Genomic DNA, 15883 nt, shown 5'->3' with positions numbered 1-15883 from the left:
TCCTAATTACCCTATAAATTTGGTTTATTTATAATCGTTAACCCCCTAATTGGTCCTAATTACCCCCTAAAAAAAATCTAAAATACCATTTCCTTTTATATTTACTCATGGCAATGCCTATTTCCTTATATCATTCCATATACCTTCTCCACTCCTCCATTAAAATACAGCTACCAATTTTTCCTTTTTTTTTTTACCCTTTTTTTTAGGGGGGGTAACAATTATAGAAAGCCAAGTATAAGGGGGTAATTAGGACCAATTATTGATTGAGAGGGTAATGATTACCAAGGACATAAGGTATTTAGAACCAAGTATAATTAAAGAGGATCTGAATAAAACGCGTAAAGTTTAGCGAATGTTTAGTATTCGGCCTAAAATTAATTAAAGAGAGATCCACTTTGGTAAAATAATAAGGAATTCAATAGCTTTGGCATCAGCACAAGGCTGTGTGGCCTCTGCGTGAAAATTTCAGCCACTGCGTTATCCTGATCAGTACGCCTCGTCCTACGCTCTTCCCTTTTGTGGAACGTACTAGGAAAGCCTTCAATCTCCTTTAATTTCCACAACATCACTTCTTGCTTACACCCAAAAAGAAAATATAATCAGAAAGAGAAAGAGTGGGAACCTTGTACGTCGAATTTGGACGAGCCTTTCTGAAAATGGATTAGGAATGTTTCACCAACCAGTTCAGAGTTACTAACATCAAGTTATAGGTTTGAACAAAGTTGGACTTGCCATCTTTCACCAATGGTTTGACCGGTCCATTCAAGACTGTACAGGCCCCTAAGCCTCTCAAGCTCTAAGCACGATAGGCCCAGGCACACAGCTCATATCATAATCATGTCGATGCAATCCACAAACCGAGTTAAATTTATTTGTTCTATTAAGCACCTTCATGTTAGATTATCTTTCAAACTTAGGTGAAACCCAGGAATAGAGGTCAGAGTTCCATTGTAAATCTGAATCTTCTCATTAAACACTTCCACTACGTGAGAATTAACGCTATATCTTCAGTAACCCCTGGAAGACCTGAGAGGACGCTTTTTCTGGTGTCTTCTGCTCATGATCCGAAGGAATTTGATTTTTTTGATTCCTTTTTCTAACATCTTATTGGAAGACTTACATTCTTGAAACTTAAGCAGGTTGGTACTAGGGGCGAAGGAATCAGTAAGTGTGATTGCATTCTTATGGTGAAGAATAACATAAAAAGTCAAATAATACGCAAAACAAACTATTAAAATTTGTCAAACGAATGTAGTCAAGTTCCGGCTTAAAACACTATCTGAAGGCCGATATATAATATGAATAGTTCAAAATTTAACTAGCTGTGTGTCGTACCCTTTCTTTAGAATAATGAGTAGTATTGAGTAAAATCAAAAAGCTCCAGGATCATCAAAGGAACTAGTATTGATAATTTGATATCAAGTAGAGGAAAGCGATCAAATATCTTGCTGGTTGTATAAGAATCTCTCAATTCTCCCAATGACATTTCCTCGTATAAATGTACATCTAGGCGTACAAGGATGTAGATACATACATACTCCCAATTTACATTTCACTTTAAAAGCATAGGCATTTCACCATAAGCTAAAGCGATCAGATTGCGAAGGCGGATCCAAAATTTAAAATGGATGAGTTCAACTTCTAAGTTCTTACCACTGAATCCCCTGCACTTTAGCAATTACTAACTATTCACATATATTTACACTCAGTGTTAAAATTATTATGTTAAACTGAAACCGGTAAATAAGGCTAGATCCACCTCTTATGTGATTGCATGATATACTTGTTACATTTTAGTAGGCAAAGATTTGGAGATGGGAGTTGCTGGTTAGCTATATGTTTAAGTGAACAAAGATTAGGTGGTTGAAACTTAGTTGCAGATTGACAATCAGAAGAGAGTTTCATCCGACCACCGTAAGATACAAATGTGCACAAAAATACAACATTTACAATACTCACAACATACATGCCGCTTAAGAATTAATCTCACAATACCAGTCATTCAACTACTAGAGCTTCAGCATTGCATCATTCTCCAACTTCAGCACAGCACTTGCGGCTCCAACCAATAAGTGTTGATTCTGCACATAATAATTTGAATAACTTCAAATCTTTCATTAGATCTTCTGATAAAGAATCAACGTAGTCAATTGTTTATTTATGGCTTTTTTATAAGCCAATTGTACATCTAAGACTTGTTCAATATGATTATTTTGGTCAACAATATACTTTTTCCAACTCATTCTTAAGTTCTGCATTTGGTTAACTTGAATTATAAATGAGTAAGTGCAATTAGCAGGGAGCCAGGAAGTAATGCTGGTTTTCTCTGTTTTCCCTGAAAAAAGACATCCCTCTTGGACAGCTTCATGAAAAAATATGTCCTTGCAGTCAAAACCTCTTAAGGGAACCCCTATTTTACCTTCCTGCACCCTCCCTTTATCTTCTTCTTAGTCTTCCCTCTCCAACTCCTCTGAGCATCTTAGTCACATCCAAAAGTGTAACTTCTTTCACAATTCAGCATATCACACTCTGTTATGTACTATTTTATTTGATCTAATTCTTTTTCCACATAAAGATTCGAGATACCATAATGTTAGATGCAGCTAATGTATCATCACCAACATTGGTAGAAATTGAAAATATGTAACGATCATTTGACTTGATAGTTTGGTTGCCTTGAGTTGCCATCATCTAAAAGAGCAAGCCCAGCAAGAGGTATGAGACCTCAAGAATAATGTTAGCTTTTCTAAATAGATTACGACATATAAATTCAAAGTCCAGTTAATTGGAAGGATGAGGTTAAAAGAAAATCACCAAACACCGCTGTGAACAATGCTGATAAGAACTAACCAAAATAATTGGTACTGGTGGTGATTGAAACTAAAATGGCCTGGCAGCTTCTTCCATCAACTTCTTTGATCTCATCAATCTCTCTATCTCCTTCAGAGTCTAAAATCACAATGAAGTAGAAAGATTTCACTTAGAAAAGAACAAAAAATAAAATAGGCATATATCCTCCCACTTCATGGAGAATTTTCTTTTACCTCCAAAACCATATCCTCTGTGGTCACTGCCTCCAATGTATCATAGCCTAACCGAGAAGCAACCTCTGCAAAGGAAAAATAAACTGTTAACGTACAGTAAAAGTGATGTTAATGCTACCGATTATGAAGCAAATAGCAAATTACTCTGTAGTGCAATAGTTGTATCAGCTGTAGCATATCCATTACGGCTATCTTCATAAATAGCAGTTAATTGAGTCAACACCTGTTACCATGGTAGGCTAAAAATCAGCATAGCCCAACAGCTGAAGAAATCCACAAACAAGAGGCACCATGAGGTTAGAGAAGGATGATTAACAATAAATATGAGCAAAATATCTTTTGTCATTGTCTAGCTTTTTGGGTCGAAGTCATCAGAAATAGACCTCAGGGTATGATCCATTTATTGTTTCAGCAGCAGGAATTTGAAAATTCTCCTCCACAATCTGCTTGGCTACCATATCCAAGGGCACATCGATCCATATTGATATGCCATGTCTCATAAGCGCCCTATAAACATCAAGTATGGATCAAGAACAAGTGACTCTTTTTTCTTTTTATTTATTTATTCATGATAGGGTAGAAAAATATATAATTAGCAGCAGTCATACAGATTAGCTGCACGCTGAACTGCACCATTCCCAGCACAAACAACAAGGCGACCCATGGATGACAACTGCTTCAGTACTTCTGTCTGCAATTTAAAAATCGGTTTTGGTCATAAATCTCAATACAGAAAAGGTTTAAAAGACAGGAAAACATTGCATATGAACATTGAAAGCTACCTCTGAGTCTCGAAAGCCTTTCAAGTCTGTCTTCATTAACGACCTGACAGCATCCTTTCCTCCCAAAGCTTCTTCAACGACACTATCACTGCAATAGATTAATGTAATAACATGAGTCACTGGACATGGTTATCATCACAGTGCAGGCTGTTTGCAAAAAGACGTAAACTTATGACCTGTCAAAATAATAATAGCGCAGTGCATCTGCAAGAAGTTTCGCCGAGTCGGATTTGATGGAGCTGTTTATGCCTTTCAATTAAAAGCAACACAAATTGGATGAGATAACTAAGGATAAGTGAGTTTTGGCAAAGCATAACCAGTCCCAAGACTGAACAAATGAGGATAGTATAACTACGAGGGATTTATATAGCTGACCCCAACAAATTTGGGATTGAGAGATGAAACAAAGAGAAAGTTAGAATGAAGGGAGAAAGTAATGCCCACCAACAAGGAATAAACAAGTTCCTTTCAAGTCAGGGGATATCTCTGATGCTTTCCTCTGAATTCACGAGTAAAGAGCTACAATGAGTAGTTAGAAAAGAATAGACTAATACCATCCAATGTTTGGTCTCTTACCTTCACGGTTAAGGAAAGATCAAACTGGGTCGCGGAATCTGAAAATAGGAAAAGACAGATTAAAGAAATTACTAGGCATAATTATACTAACTCCGCACCTATTATCACAAAAATTGAGAAACGTATAATAACAGCTAGTAAGTAAGAGAGAAGGAATGAAGAATGTATAGCTCACGATTGTTGGAAAGTGCTCGGGGCATGAAGGACGGAATTGAATGGCAAATAGTATGAGACTTGCCGAGGAGTGGCTGAGGTAATTGGAGTAGCAGCTTCATTTTCTATTCCCAAATGCTTTTCGCCTCTTTATCCACACTTCTTCTTCCCCTTATCAACTTCAGTATTTTACTTCTCTCTCTCTTTTTTTTTTTTTTTGGAAGTCCTTTTTTCAGCCTAATTTCAAGGTAAATTATTACAAGTGAAAAGATAGTAACCACTTGTACCATTAAATTGCCAGGATTTAAAAATTTTAAATTTTCTACAAATTACTTTTACTGGTTTGTCCTAAGTTTATGAGTAGTAGTTTGTACAGAAAAGGGTTAAAAATACCCTGAATCTTCAGATATTATTTATTGGGAGCCCTTGTTTATTCATACCCTTCATTATATTTTTCGTCCAATTGTGCCTCTATCGTTATACTTTGGCACTAATTTGCCCCTAATTTAAACGGAGTGACAATAAATGACTCATCCCCAATTTTAATATCCGGTTCTAATTAAAACCCAACCCAAATTTGATCCACTACCCGACCCAGTTGCCCCCAAACTTATTGAATTCATAAACAACCAATCAAACACAAACACATGGCAAATGTGGGACCCGCACCAAGCCCTCATCATCTTCTTCAACTCATTTAAAAGTGGTTGAACCGTCCAGTGAAGAAAACTCGCCGGCGAGTTCGATCAACCAAAGAAAACGAAGGAATCCAAGGCTAAAAAATCAGTTGATTCGGAGAAGAGCCACCCTCCTACTCATCCTCCTTATTTTGAGGTATAGATTAAGAAAATTGATTGCTAAATTGAGATCTAATTTTTTAATTTGCCGATTAGCTAATTTTGTGTTGAATTATGCAGATGATTCAGGAAGCGATTGTAACGTTGAAGAATAGAACTAGATCGAACTAGCATGTGATACAAAAGTTCAGCGAGGGTTATATTGGAGATGACTACCTACTCTGGTGCTTCGACAGTGGCAAGAGGGCAAACAAAAGTGGCTCCGCGGTGGTGGAGTTTGGGAGACCAGAAGAGAGGGAGCCAGCACTGAAAGGGAGATGGGTTGTGCCCGTGGTCATTTGTTCGGAGCTCGGCCGGAGAAGAGAGAAATGGTGTGCTTTTTTAAGAGATGACGAAGATGAGGGTTTGGTGTGACGGTAGTAGGTCAAAATTTGGGTTGGGTTTAATTGGAACTGATATTAAAATAGGGATGAGTCATTTTATTCTCAAGCTATCACGTGTCACTTCGTTTAAATTAGGAGCAAATCGGTGTCAAAGTATAACAGTAGGGGCATAATTGGATGAAAAGTATAACTAAGGGGATGAATAAATAATATTTGAAAGTTAGGGGTATTTTTAACCCTTTCCGTAGTTTGTATTAGTCATGCAAACTGAAGTTCAAATTTTGAAATTTTCCACTTCCGTTTTTTTCAACATAAAATAGGCATGACGATCGACGATGCTTCTTTAGCAAAAGGGACATACCCTGCCCTCTACAAACAAAACATTCCGACAAAAAAATAAAAAATAAAAAGATTACGCAAAATAAAATTAAAAAAATCAGGGTTTACCTTATCTCAATATCTAAATAAATAATAGGTGTATAAATAATAGACTTTTTTCGAATTTGCATTGCCTCAAATCTAAATAAAGGTCAGACTTCAAATAATCTTTGTTACTACCTCAATTCATATTGCCCAAAAAGGTAAATCCCGCTCTAATATATACCGCTCACTGAAACACTTATTTCCCGCATAATTTTTTTGTCAGCATCTGGATCTTGAAAATAAATAAACAGTTAAATTTAAAGAACATATATCATTTTCCCAAGGACTAAAAATCAAACTGCATTGTGCTCAATTACCAGCTAAACGTTGCTACTTTTTCTTTGACAACAGTGATGTCAACATCAATTTGCATACCCTTTGACTAATCCACCAAATGCACGATTACTGAATAATACTGGACTAAATTAGCCCTTTTAAAAGAACATAACTGAGATTCGTTCTTAATTTGCCTTTTCTTCTCAAGGGCTTCCCCAGACGCGAGATCAAAATTGTGGCAGGGAGATCCCATTACATTCGTGTAAGATGTATGGAGAACATTCAAATGAACAAAATAAAACCTTACATTAATAACATATATACAAATCCCACTCCCGCAATAAAGCTTGTGGAAATCAAACTCTACACCCCGAAGCAAAAGAAAAAATACATCACTGTCTACAAGGCTTAAATAAATCAGCTCCTACCTGCATTCACCAAAAATGAGATGTCAAAAGATAACTGGGAGGATATGAGTTTTAGCAGTCGCACATTAAAAAAAACAATTCACTCTCCTAACCATGATATATCCAGAGCCTCTTTTAGCATATACTTAAATTACTTAACAACCATTTATCCCCCACCCTCAATCCCCCACTCAAACAACCGACCAAGCTGACATAGTTTTCCAGTGAAGATTTGACCAGGTGGAGGGTGGAAGATTATACAAGATTCAAACACAACTTTTTCATTTATACTTATAAATAATCCTTTCTTTCCACCTTCCAAAATGACTCAGGCAGATCTTCGTAATCAGAATCACAGATATGAGGTTCACTGTAGAATTTACCATTAACTCTGAAAAAGAAAGAAACTACTTATCATTAATCAAGGTATTTTACCTCTGATTTGGCCAGAATTTGAAGCGTTTGAAATAGAGATAGGTGTTAATGGAGGAGAGCACATCACATCACCCTTGCCCTTTCTTTGTGGAGATTCTAGTAGATGGGCTACATGTAGTGCCATTGCTCTCTGATTGTTGGAAGGTATAGAGAAACTTCGAGGAATTGTTAGTGGAGGAAGTGGTAGTGGAGAACCCGTATTTGATGCCAGCACAGGGCTCTGATTTGTTGGTGATGTTTCTTGATTTCTGTTGACTAAGGGCGCAGAGTGCCCAAATGCAGTTGAACTCGATGGCTTGGAGGCCAATAAGCCAGGGGGGCGCGGGAGCTCATGAAGCTCACTTATTTTTGGTGAAGAAACAAGGGGAGGTGAAGCACTGTGGGATACATCTAGAGTCGATGGTGGCTGAGTTATTGGTATTCCTGAAGCCAATCCAGGTTCTAGAAGAGGCCGTTCAGCCAAGCCAATAGGTCCGCTGGCAGATAACAACAACGGCTTGCTGGATGAAGGCTTACTTGCTAATGGACCTGAGAAAGAAGGTCTTCTTATTTTTCTGGCATCGATTCCATTTTGTACATCATTTTGCGGGAGAGAAGTTCCCTCAGCAAGAGGAGGGGGTAGTGGGGTGGAGAGACTATGATCTTTAATCTCTTGGGCAGTGGATTGGCCTTTTGCAAGACTGTCTGTTGACAAGTTGTCATCTGCATATTTAGAGTATTTATCCATATTAAGTGGGGAAGAATGCCACGGATTATTGCTGCTTCCACTAGTATTCGTGGTACTTGAGTGGAGAAGGGAAACACTTGTCCTTGAACTCGAACTTTTAGCATCAGCTGGAGTCGGTAAGGCGTATGTGTGAGAATTCCGGACAGACGTCTGTGCTTGTTTGATTCTATCAGAAATGTCCAATTTCTCTGCAAATATTGGGGCAGAATGACTGCCTATATGCTGTTGTCTGGTATAAACCTGCTCTTGGTTTGGTCTAAAATCCAACTGCAAGAAAAGGTCTTTCAAATTAAACAAGCAACGCCTCACAAGTTGACAATAAGAAGTGCACAAAGGACACAAGAATCTGAGCCCCCAACCGAAAATCTCAAGGCAACGTGTGGAGTAGCTCAAAACTTTAATAGAACCCTTTTGAAAGACCATTTACAAGCCATACAGGGAAAATATGTAGCTCATATAATGTTTACTAAAATACAGCCACAAGGGCAGAACTTTACCTCCACTTCCTCCATCCCAGAGGCTAGGGTACTTGGAGCATCCGTGGGATCAAACTGCCAAATTCAGCAATATTAGACCAAAATCCAACATTTGGCGAATTTAGCAAGTCATCATCTAAGATCAAAGTGCAATAATGCCTATAATATCACTATAGATCTTTAAAAGGCATTCTCTTCCCATGTGTCTCTTCTTTGATATATATACACACAGAGGCAGACAGATTCAGATGTGCATTGAATGAGCACAAGAACTTGATCAAAGATGAAATGTCACTGAAGGACAAATGCAGTAATAAAAAGGCTTAACTGGTTAAGCAGTAGAGTTATTGAAATCAGTTTGTGTAGAAATGCCATGTCACTTCACCAATACGCCAAAAAAATTGGATGTGGCGTGTGAACTAGAACATATAGTCATCAGCCAGTTCTATTGTGGTTATTAGTATTACAAGCAAGAGGGCAGGGCAACAGGGTTTAAGAATCGACATGCTACCAATAGAAGGTAGCAGGCAGTTCACACTCTTCCACGAACGGAAAAAGAAGAATGACAGCAATATGGTAACTTACCTCCATTGAATCCCTCAATGGGAAAGGGTCATTTAGTTCCTGCTTATTTTTTCTATAATCAAAACTCAATTCACCATCATCATTAGCCTCATAGCTCTTGCCTCCATCCTCGCTATCATCCAATTCAACAGGTTGATAGTCAATGTGTTGGTTTCCAGCAACCATCCTTATTTGCGGTTCAACAGCTTCAAGAGATTTAAGTCCTTTGCGGAAGAAATTCAACTGTTCCGGAAAAGAGAAATTAGGCAGACAAGTAATTTACCCGATTCAAGAAAAAGTTGAATAACCAATAATGAAATAAATGGAGCTATGAAAATGCAAAAGGACACCTGTGCACCGTGGTGACGAGCTGCCTGGGTCAAAAGGCTGCGACACTGCCCTTGCTTCAGAGATTGTACACGGAAAATGCAAAGTCTTGCCGTTTCCTGATAGTCCTCCCGAGCTGCTTGTAACTGCTGAGAAGTAAAGTTCTCCCCCTTTCCACCCTTTCCCCTTTTTGCCATATACTCGTACACCTCCCTGCAGATCATGCCTAGTGTTAGCAAGACTTGATTGAATTATTTTTGAAAAAAGGATTTCTGTACCATGTCAAAAGACATGTGGAGAGGGATACCTTTTTTCATCACACTGCAGTTTCATCTCCTGCATCAAGGAAGTCAATACAACCGACTGAGTAATGAGGAAACAATGCAAAAATTCTTACATACACGTGTTCTATAATCAGCCTCCCAAGGTGCATCAGTCTGGCGGTTGATTCAAATTACCAGATCTGTTTGGTTTGATCAACAAAATTGTTTCTGCTCATCTGATTGAGTAATACTTAGCTATATGTTTAATAGGATTGGCAAACACTACTCTGATTAAAGCGACCAAATTAATGAGAAAAAGAAATCAACAAGGTAATTGAAATAATCCAAACCAACCAACCAAGCCCTCTTATTTATTGGGATATTTGGTATAAAAATAGAAATATTGTTGCTATTTTCAAACGCTATCAGATAGCAAAGACGCCAAAGTTGCGATGCATCTACTAGCAACTCCAAGCCCGCCCAATTTAGACTTTATTAGCTCTTAATGCAGGAGATCTTCAACTAAGGTGACAAAAGGGAGACACCGAAGATTATCAAGTAACAACTCAGCATAAGCTCAAGTTGTACCTAGGTCAAAGGCATTAAAAGTTCATCACATTCATCACAACTTGTGACAATAACAATGAAAAGGAGAGAAACATCATCAACCAATATTACTTTCAAAAGTTTCAACCAGTTATAGAGCAACAACTATCAGTCAGGACCAAATTAGCATGGCTTATAATTAAATAGTTTCCAAATTATAGGAGTCAAATGAAACTAGCAATGAAGATCAACAAAGATAAACCTGCATCAGTTTCTTATGCACCAAAGAAATGGAAATAAGATTAAAAGAAATTTCAAATAGCATGCAGAACAGATTCATTCTGGATCTCTCTATCTTCTTGGTACATCGTCATCATAGCTACTGAAACAATTTGGCTACCATTAACTTGATGACATCTTATTCATTTAAGAATGTGTTAGGCTGAATCACTATGACAAGATTGCTTGGACTCAACCACTCGAGTTGGTATGCTAATTGGTTGCAGCACATGACTGGTACAAAAAAATGGGAACCTAAGGATGGGGCTCCATTAAAACTAGGGTTATTGAGAATAACAAAGAAAATAAAATGCAATCGCCTCAACCCTCTACTATTGGAAAGGTCTGTTTATGTCAGAGGTGCCCAAAGCTAGAAGCAAGCTTTCGAATAGAATATTCAAAGCTTTTGAGCAAGCAAGATGGATGGATGAGCATTTGATCTCCAAATTATCTAAAATGTGGATAAGAAAATATAGTGCAGAAATAGCAAGACTGATACAGTTAACAATTAATAAAGAAAAGGGGGAAAAGGATGAGGAAACTTAAATGCTGTCAAAAAGATCTAGAGGTGAATAACAGAATCACAAAAGAACAAACCTCCACTTTCCGAAGTTCACTAAGAAGAGATTCAGATGGGTTTGTGATAGTTAGGATGATATGGGAACGCTGCGATACAGAAAGCAAAAGTCATAACCACATTCACTTTAAATAGGTAGAATGATTATAAATGAGAGAAAGAACAGGCACTGACATAGCTGTCTACGAGTTTCTGAAGTTCTAATTGTACTCCCCCAAGCATTGACAATGCTTTACCTGCATATAGATAGTATTTAACAAAGAAAATAATCACAAAACAGAATGAGGAATGATAGGCGAGTTCATTTTGAACAGTAGATTAAATATTTTTAGCAGCAAAAGGCACGTCTTAAAAAATCTTCTGCCACGGAGAAAAAAGAAAATGAAAACTAACAAACAGAAAAGTGAAGAAAAATGGAAAGAGAACTGATGTTATACGTGTGCCTTCATCAAAAAAACAGATGTTGCAATCAGATTTTCAACAAGAGAACAACAGAACATATATCATAAATTAACTACATCAGACACTGGAAAATAAGACAAGAATGCGTGCTTCTATTTCCATTTGGTACTACTCTATTCTTTTTCAGTTCTACATTCCTTACACTGTGGGTGGACTTCGGAGAACACAATGATCAGTGGGAAATTAACACTTCTCACAGTTCCTAATATCATTTGAATTGATGGGGAGATTGTGATAGAATTGACAATCTGAGACACAGTGGGCGGAGCTAAAGGAGCCAAGGGGGTTCAATTGAATCCTCTTCGCCGGAAAATTTTGTGGAAAAACAATTATTTTGGTTATATATGAATTGTTGAATCCCCTCGACGTAAGAAAAAATTCTAGTTAGTGGAAAGGGGGTTGAAATATTGCCTTGGAACACAGATTCATACCCAGGGTATAACACTCTTATCTTTTTTGAATCTTGTATGAATTTCTGGCTCTGCTACTGCTGAGAGCCTGAGACCCCAAATAAAAAGCTCCGAACCAGTGAAAGATAGAGCTTCTGCAAGGCACAGGTATAACAGCGTGGAAAGTGTAACATTCACTCCAGAACCACAAAGCGCAAACCAATATTTGTTTTGTAACCGAAAAGTTCCAAGGAATTAACTAAAATTGGTGCCTTATCATTTTTTGTTCAAGCTCTACGGAGTTCATTAGAACTGGAAACAACTAAGCATACATTACCCAAACATGATAATGCTCAAATACGTTTTGCACGGAACCGCCCGTTAAGCTGATAACTTATTTAAGCAGTAAAAATGATCCCAGACTAATTGCTCAGGCAGAACCCCATAGTGAAAACCACTATAGAATTACACAAGGAGACCTAAACATTGGCTCACTTACCACTTTCTCCATCACCATTCAATGCAATTTTCTCCAATAGGCAGGTTCCCATTTCCATCAAGGATTCTGAAAATTCTGCAAAAGTAATCCAGCAAATTGAAAGAGCTACATATGGAATTCTTTTCATGAAGTAACTAAATATGCAAATGCATATAAAGGCTTTCAGTTATAGACCATCTTAAAAGACTAAAATAAAACTGGGAAAAGGATTGAACCTGTTACACAATGCAAATGAAGTGATCTTTCCCATAAGGCGATTCTTGTTATCAAACAATTGATAAACCTCTTTTAACAAATAGGGAAGTGAACTTTAGATGCTTCCATACAACCCATTACAAAACTAATGTTACTTATCATATTTTCCTTTTCTTGACCATATATTCTGACATTTACAGTAGACTAAGAGTGAAGATAGCTAATAAATTAATACCATAAGCACTATTAGCCGCAGCAGCAGCTGCAGATAGTAAGCTGTCATAGCAATCTCTCATGTCTTTCATATCCTGCAAAAAGGAGAATACCCTTAAATTAGAACCTGCTTCTAACAACAGAGTTAAATGAAACGCCGCTAGAGGAGTTGACTGATAAATCAGATTTGTAAGTTGAGCAGAAATGAACATAGCAGTGCAAATATTAGGGCGAAAAACTGAAAAAGAAATAATCCCCAACCAATTTTGAAAATGGATACGGGTCGGGTAAAAAGCAAAGAGGAATCGGAAACCCTAATTGGGAAGAAGGGGACCTGTGAAGCTTGAGAGAGGCCATCCAAATGCAACAGAATGTGATGATCCTTCTTCTCCTTGTGAAGTGCAAATTTCTTCAGCATTCCCAAAGACGACTTCATCTCTAAATCAGATTTACTATTGATCTCTCCTTCTCACCTAATCACACACTCTTTCTATCTCTCTCTGTTTTAATTTTCACGGGCTGCACTATACCGGAGGCCGGAGAAAATTATTGGAACTGAAATAAAATAAATTACTAGTAATTGTTTGCAGAGGAAAATAAAGGAGCTAATTAGTTTTACCAAGAAAATTCTTATGTCATGCGCCCAAGTCAGAAAGGCAACTGCCTCTCTTCCTTAACACGTCTCTACTTTGACCCATTTTGTAATTTCGTCACCGCTTCTACCACTTATTATTATTACTCTGCATAGTAACACTATACTTTTTGCAAGCTTATTTACCTTGCACCATTCTTCAAACAGTTCAATTCAGTTTAATTGGATTTTCCAAACGGGTCACAATCATTTACACCCTCAATTTCATTTTAAAAATCAAATTTCCTCCTCAACTTTGAACAATAGACATTCTACCCCTCTTTATCCTTATTGACTTTTTTAAATATCTATTTTACCCTTACATTATCAACTTTTGTCTTCTTTTTTTACTTCTTTAAAATAATGATATTTTTCATTTTTTTTAATTTATGTAATAAATTTCTTATAAAAAATAAATATTATCTCTATGCGAAGAAAAAAGTGAGAAATACTAATTGAGTATATAAGTTAATGATATTCTGTAATAAAATAAATTACAGAATAAACAATAAATTCATTTTATTAAAAATAATCAAAACTTTACTATTTATTTGTACAAGTGAAAAATAACAATAACTTTATAAATATATTTCTATGCAGGTACTACAAGAAAATTAAAAAAGAGGCAAATTTTAAAATTTATTTATTTATAATGTAAATGAATTTTATTATAATTTAGGTAGGCGTTTGGCCATGAAAACTAAATATTTTTCACTTTATTTGGTATTTTGAAGTTGGAGTTGAAGATGGAGTTGTGTTTGGTTATAGTTTTTGCAAGGAATATTTGGTTGTTTGAATGTATTGAAAGTGAAAAACAAGTTTCGGTTGTTTTCCAAATTCCAAATACAACTTCAAGTTGTATTTGAAATTTTTATGGCCAAACACCATAAAGTGAAAAAAGTGAAAAAATATTCCGGAAAAAAGTGAATAATTCTCATGGACAAACGGGCCCTAAGAAATATTCCATTATTGACAATCAAAACTTATTTATTTGTATAAACAATAGAGAATAAGAGAGAAGTGATACTTCAATATACACACATGCATGTACATACATATATACATAATTACTGCATATAATATTGAAATAACAATTATAAAAAATAGTAGTAGAGTTTGTTACAAATTCATAAAATTATTATTCTATTTATAATGTTAATGAACATAAGAATCTATAAATACCTAGATTAAATAAATAAATATTTTATACAATATAAAAATATATTGCATAAATAGAGGATTAAAAAAAAAGGGATGAAATAGTCATTACGTAAGATAAAGGGGAGAGAATGTCTATTGCTCAAAGTTGAGAGGAAAGTTTAATTTTTAAAGCAAAGTTGGAGAATGAAAATCATTTTCACCCTTTTCCAAACACATATACCAACAAGGCAACAACAATTATGTAGTAGAAGAAATCATTCTTTTTCTTTCCTTAGCGGAAGAAATCATTCTAAACAAGAACAATTTAGCATGGAAAAGTTTGACCAAGATATTCATATAACATGGATCGTATCCATAAGTGGTGCATCCTAATAAATACATGTGGTTCGTACTACACTAGAGCAATACATCCAAAACCAATGTGTGAGAAAGAGCCTATATCTCAGAAGTCGGACGGATGACCCAAGCAACCCTATTTTGTGCTGGTCTTTAATTTTTGTCCTTCAAATGGCTGGTTTTTAATTTTGGTCCTTCAAATAGAACTTATTCCTAAAGGAGCATAAGTTACGCATTATAATATCCATAAGTTATGCAGTGCCCTTAAAGCACCTATGCTTCGCTAGACATAAGTTCGATTTTAAAGAAAAAAAAAGTTAAAACCAACACATTTTAAGGATTAACCGTGCAATTACTTCAAACAAAACCAATGTGGGAGAAAGAGCCAATATTATCTCAGAATACGTCAGAAGAATAGTGAGAGTTGGACGGATGACCAAGTCCCACAAGATCCAAACATGAAAATGAAAATGGACCGGGCCAAACGATAAAGATCAGTGAGTGAATTTGCAGGCTCAATAGAGCCTTGGGGAATGTTGAGGATCCAAGCACGTGATTTGGGCCTGGGCTTCTTGCTCATGTTACTCTCTAGTCTCAACAAAGCAGGGCCTAGTTCATATTGGTTGGTTGACGTAATTCTGGTTTGGAGGGGATTAAATAACGAAAAATGAAATATTAGAAAAAAGGTGGGGTATTTTGGGTTTGGTTGATTTAAGGAGAGATAAGAAATGTTTTCTTGTGAATTGCCATAGTGTTCTTCTTATTTTTCTTGTTTTGTGTTAGTCAACAAAGTAACAATTAAGTACACATTATTACGCGCGTCACTAAATGTTAATTTTCCACAATTACATACACCGTAAAGAGAGAACCCAACTGAGCATACATAAATTCGAACTTTTAGTACAATACTGCACTATAAGTTTTAATCATCTTGAATTAAGTTGAGCAAAAACAAAAAT

General features: G+C 36.4%; 2 protein-coding genes and 1 long non-coding RNA gene across 4 annotated transcripts; 1 reads left to right on the top strand and 2 right to left on the bottom strand.

Moving 5' to 3' along the window:
• Positions 1-1842: 1842 nt before the first annotated feature.
• Positions 1843-5183, bottom strand: LOC132047346 (probable inactive shikimate kinase like 1, chloroplastic). The gene is made up of 11 exons (XM_059438370.1): positions 4581-5183; positions 4406-4443; positions 4274-4328; positions 4006-4078; positions 3830-3917; positions 3656-3738; positions 3431-3554; positions 3192-3270; positions 3048-3112; positions 2854-2952; positions 1843-2084 (listed from the first exon to the last, which is right to left on the bottom strand). Exons 1-10 carry the CDS (start codon positions 4678-4680, stop codon positions 2884-2886), a joined length of 774 nt encoding a protein of 257 aa, XP_059294353.1. The 5' UTR covers positions 4681-5183; the 3' UTR covers positions 1843-2084; positions 2854-2883.
• A 13-nt stretch (positions 5184-5196) lies between these two features.
• On the top strand, positions 5197-5967 carry LOC132047347 (uncharacterized). Its single transcript, XR_009412831.1, has 2 exons — positions 5197-5392; positions 5485-5967. It is a non-coding gene; the product is annotated as an uncharacterized LOC132047347 (long non-coding RNA).
• Positions 5968-6664: 697 nt separating this feature from the next.
• LOC132047345 (uncharacterized protein At2g33490-like) lies at positions 6665-13536 on the bottom strand. 2 transcript variants are annotated; one of them, XM_059438369.1, is made up of 12 exons: positions 13416-13536; positions 13131-13282; positions 12819-12891; positions 12389-12463; positions 11213-11274; positions 11059-11127; positions 9681-9709; positions 9397-9586; positions 9068-9289; positions 8504-8557; positions 7280-8273; positions 6665-6865 (listed from the first exon to the last, which is right to left on the bottom strand). In XM_059438369.1, the coding sequence occupies exons 2-12, from the start codon at positions 13230-13232 to the stop codon at positions 6855-6857; spliced, it is 1881 nt and encodes a 626-aa protein (XP_059294352.1). In that variant the 5' UTR covers positions 13233-13282; positions 13416-13536; the 3' UTR covers positions 6665-6854. The 2 variants fall into 2 exon arrangements, with proteins under 2 accessions (XP_059294352.1, XP_059294351.1); XM_059438368.1 differs by lacking the exon at positions 13416-13536 and having other exon boundaries at positions 13131-13365.
• Positions 13537-15883: the final 2347 nt, after the last annotated feature.

Source organism: Lycium ferocissimum, chromosome 2 (genome assembly GCF_029784015.1).
Source record: "Lycium ferocissimum isolate CSIRO_LF1 chromosome 2, AGI_CSIRO_Lferr_CH_V1, whole genome shotgun sequence".
Taxonomy (NCBI): domain Eukaryota; kingdom Viridiplantae; phylum Streptophyta; class Magnoliopsida; order Solanales; family Solanaceae; genus Lycium; species Lycium ferocissimum.
Note: the sequence above shows the minus strand (reverse complement) of the source record. Positions and strands in the feature narration are given on the sequence as shown.

What these genes read in the sequence shown, in the direction of transcription:
- LOC132047346 (XM_059438370.1), bottom strand. Translation starts at nt 4,680, where the DNA reads ATGAAGCTGCTACTCCAATTACCTCAGCCACTCCTCGGCAAGTCTCAT. An exon ending in GTTCAGCGTGCAGCTAATCT is followed by an intron (nt 3,555 to 3,655) that starts GTATGACTGCTG and finishes TGATGTTTATAG; the next exon opens with GGCGCTTATGAGACATGGCA. An exon ending in CAGAGGATATGGTTTTGGAG is followed by an intron (nt 2,953 to 3,047) that starts GTAAAAGAAAAT and finishes TTGTGATTTTAG; the next exon opens with ACTCTGAAGGAGATAGAGAG.
- LOC132047345 (XM_059438369.1), bottom strand. Translation starts at nt 13,232, where the DNA reads ATGAAGTCGTCTTTGGGAATGCTGAAGAAATTTGCACTTCACAAGGAG. An exon ending in GAATGGTGATGGAGAAAGTG is followed by an intron (nt 11,275 to 12,388) that starts GTAAGTGAGCCA and finishes ATCTATATGCAG; the next exon opens with GTAAAGCATTGTCAATGCTT. An exon ending in CTCGTCACCACGGTGCACAG is followed by an intron (nt 9,290 to 9,396) that starts GTGTCCTTTTGC and finishes TTTCCGGAACAG; the next exon opens with TTGAATTTCTTCCGCAAAGG.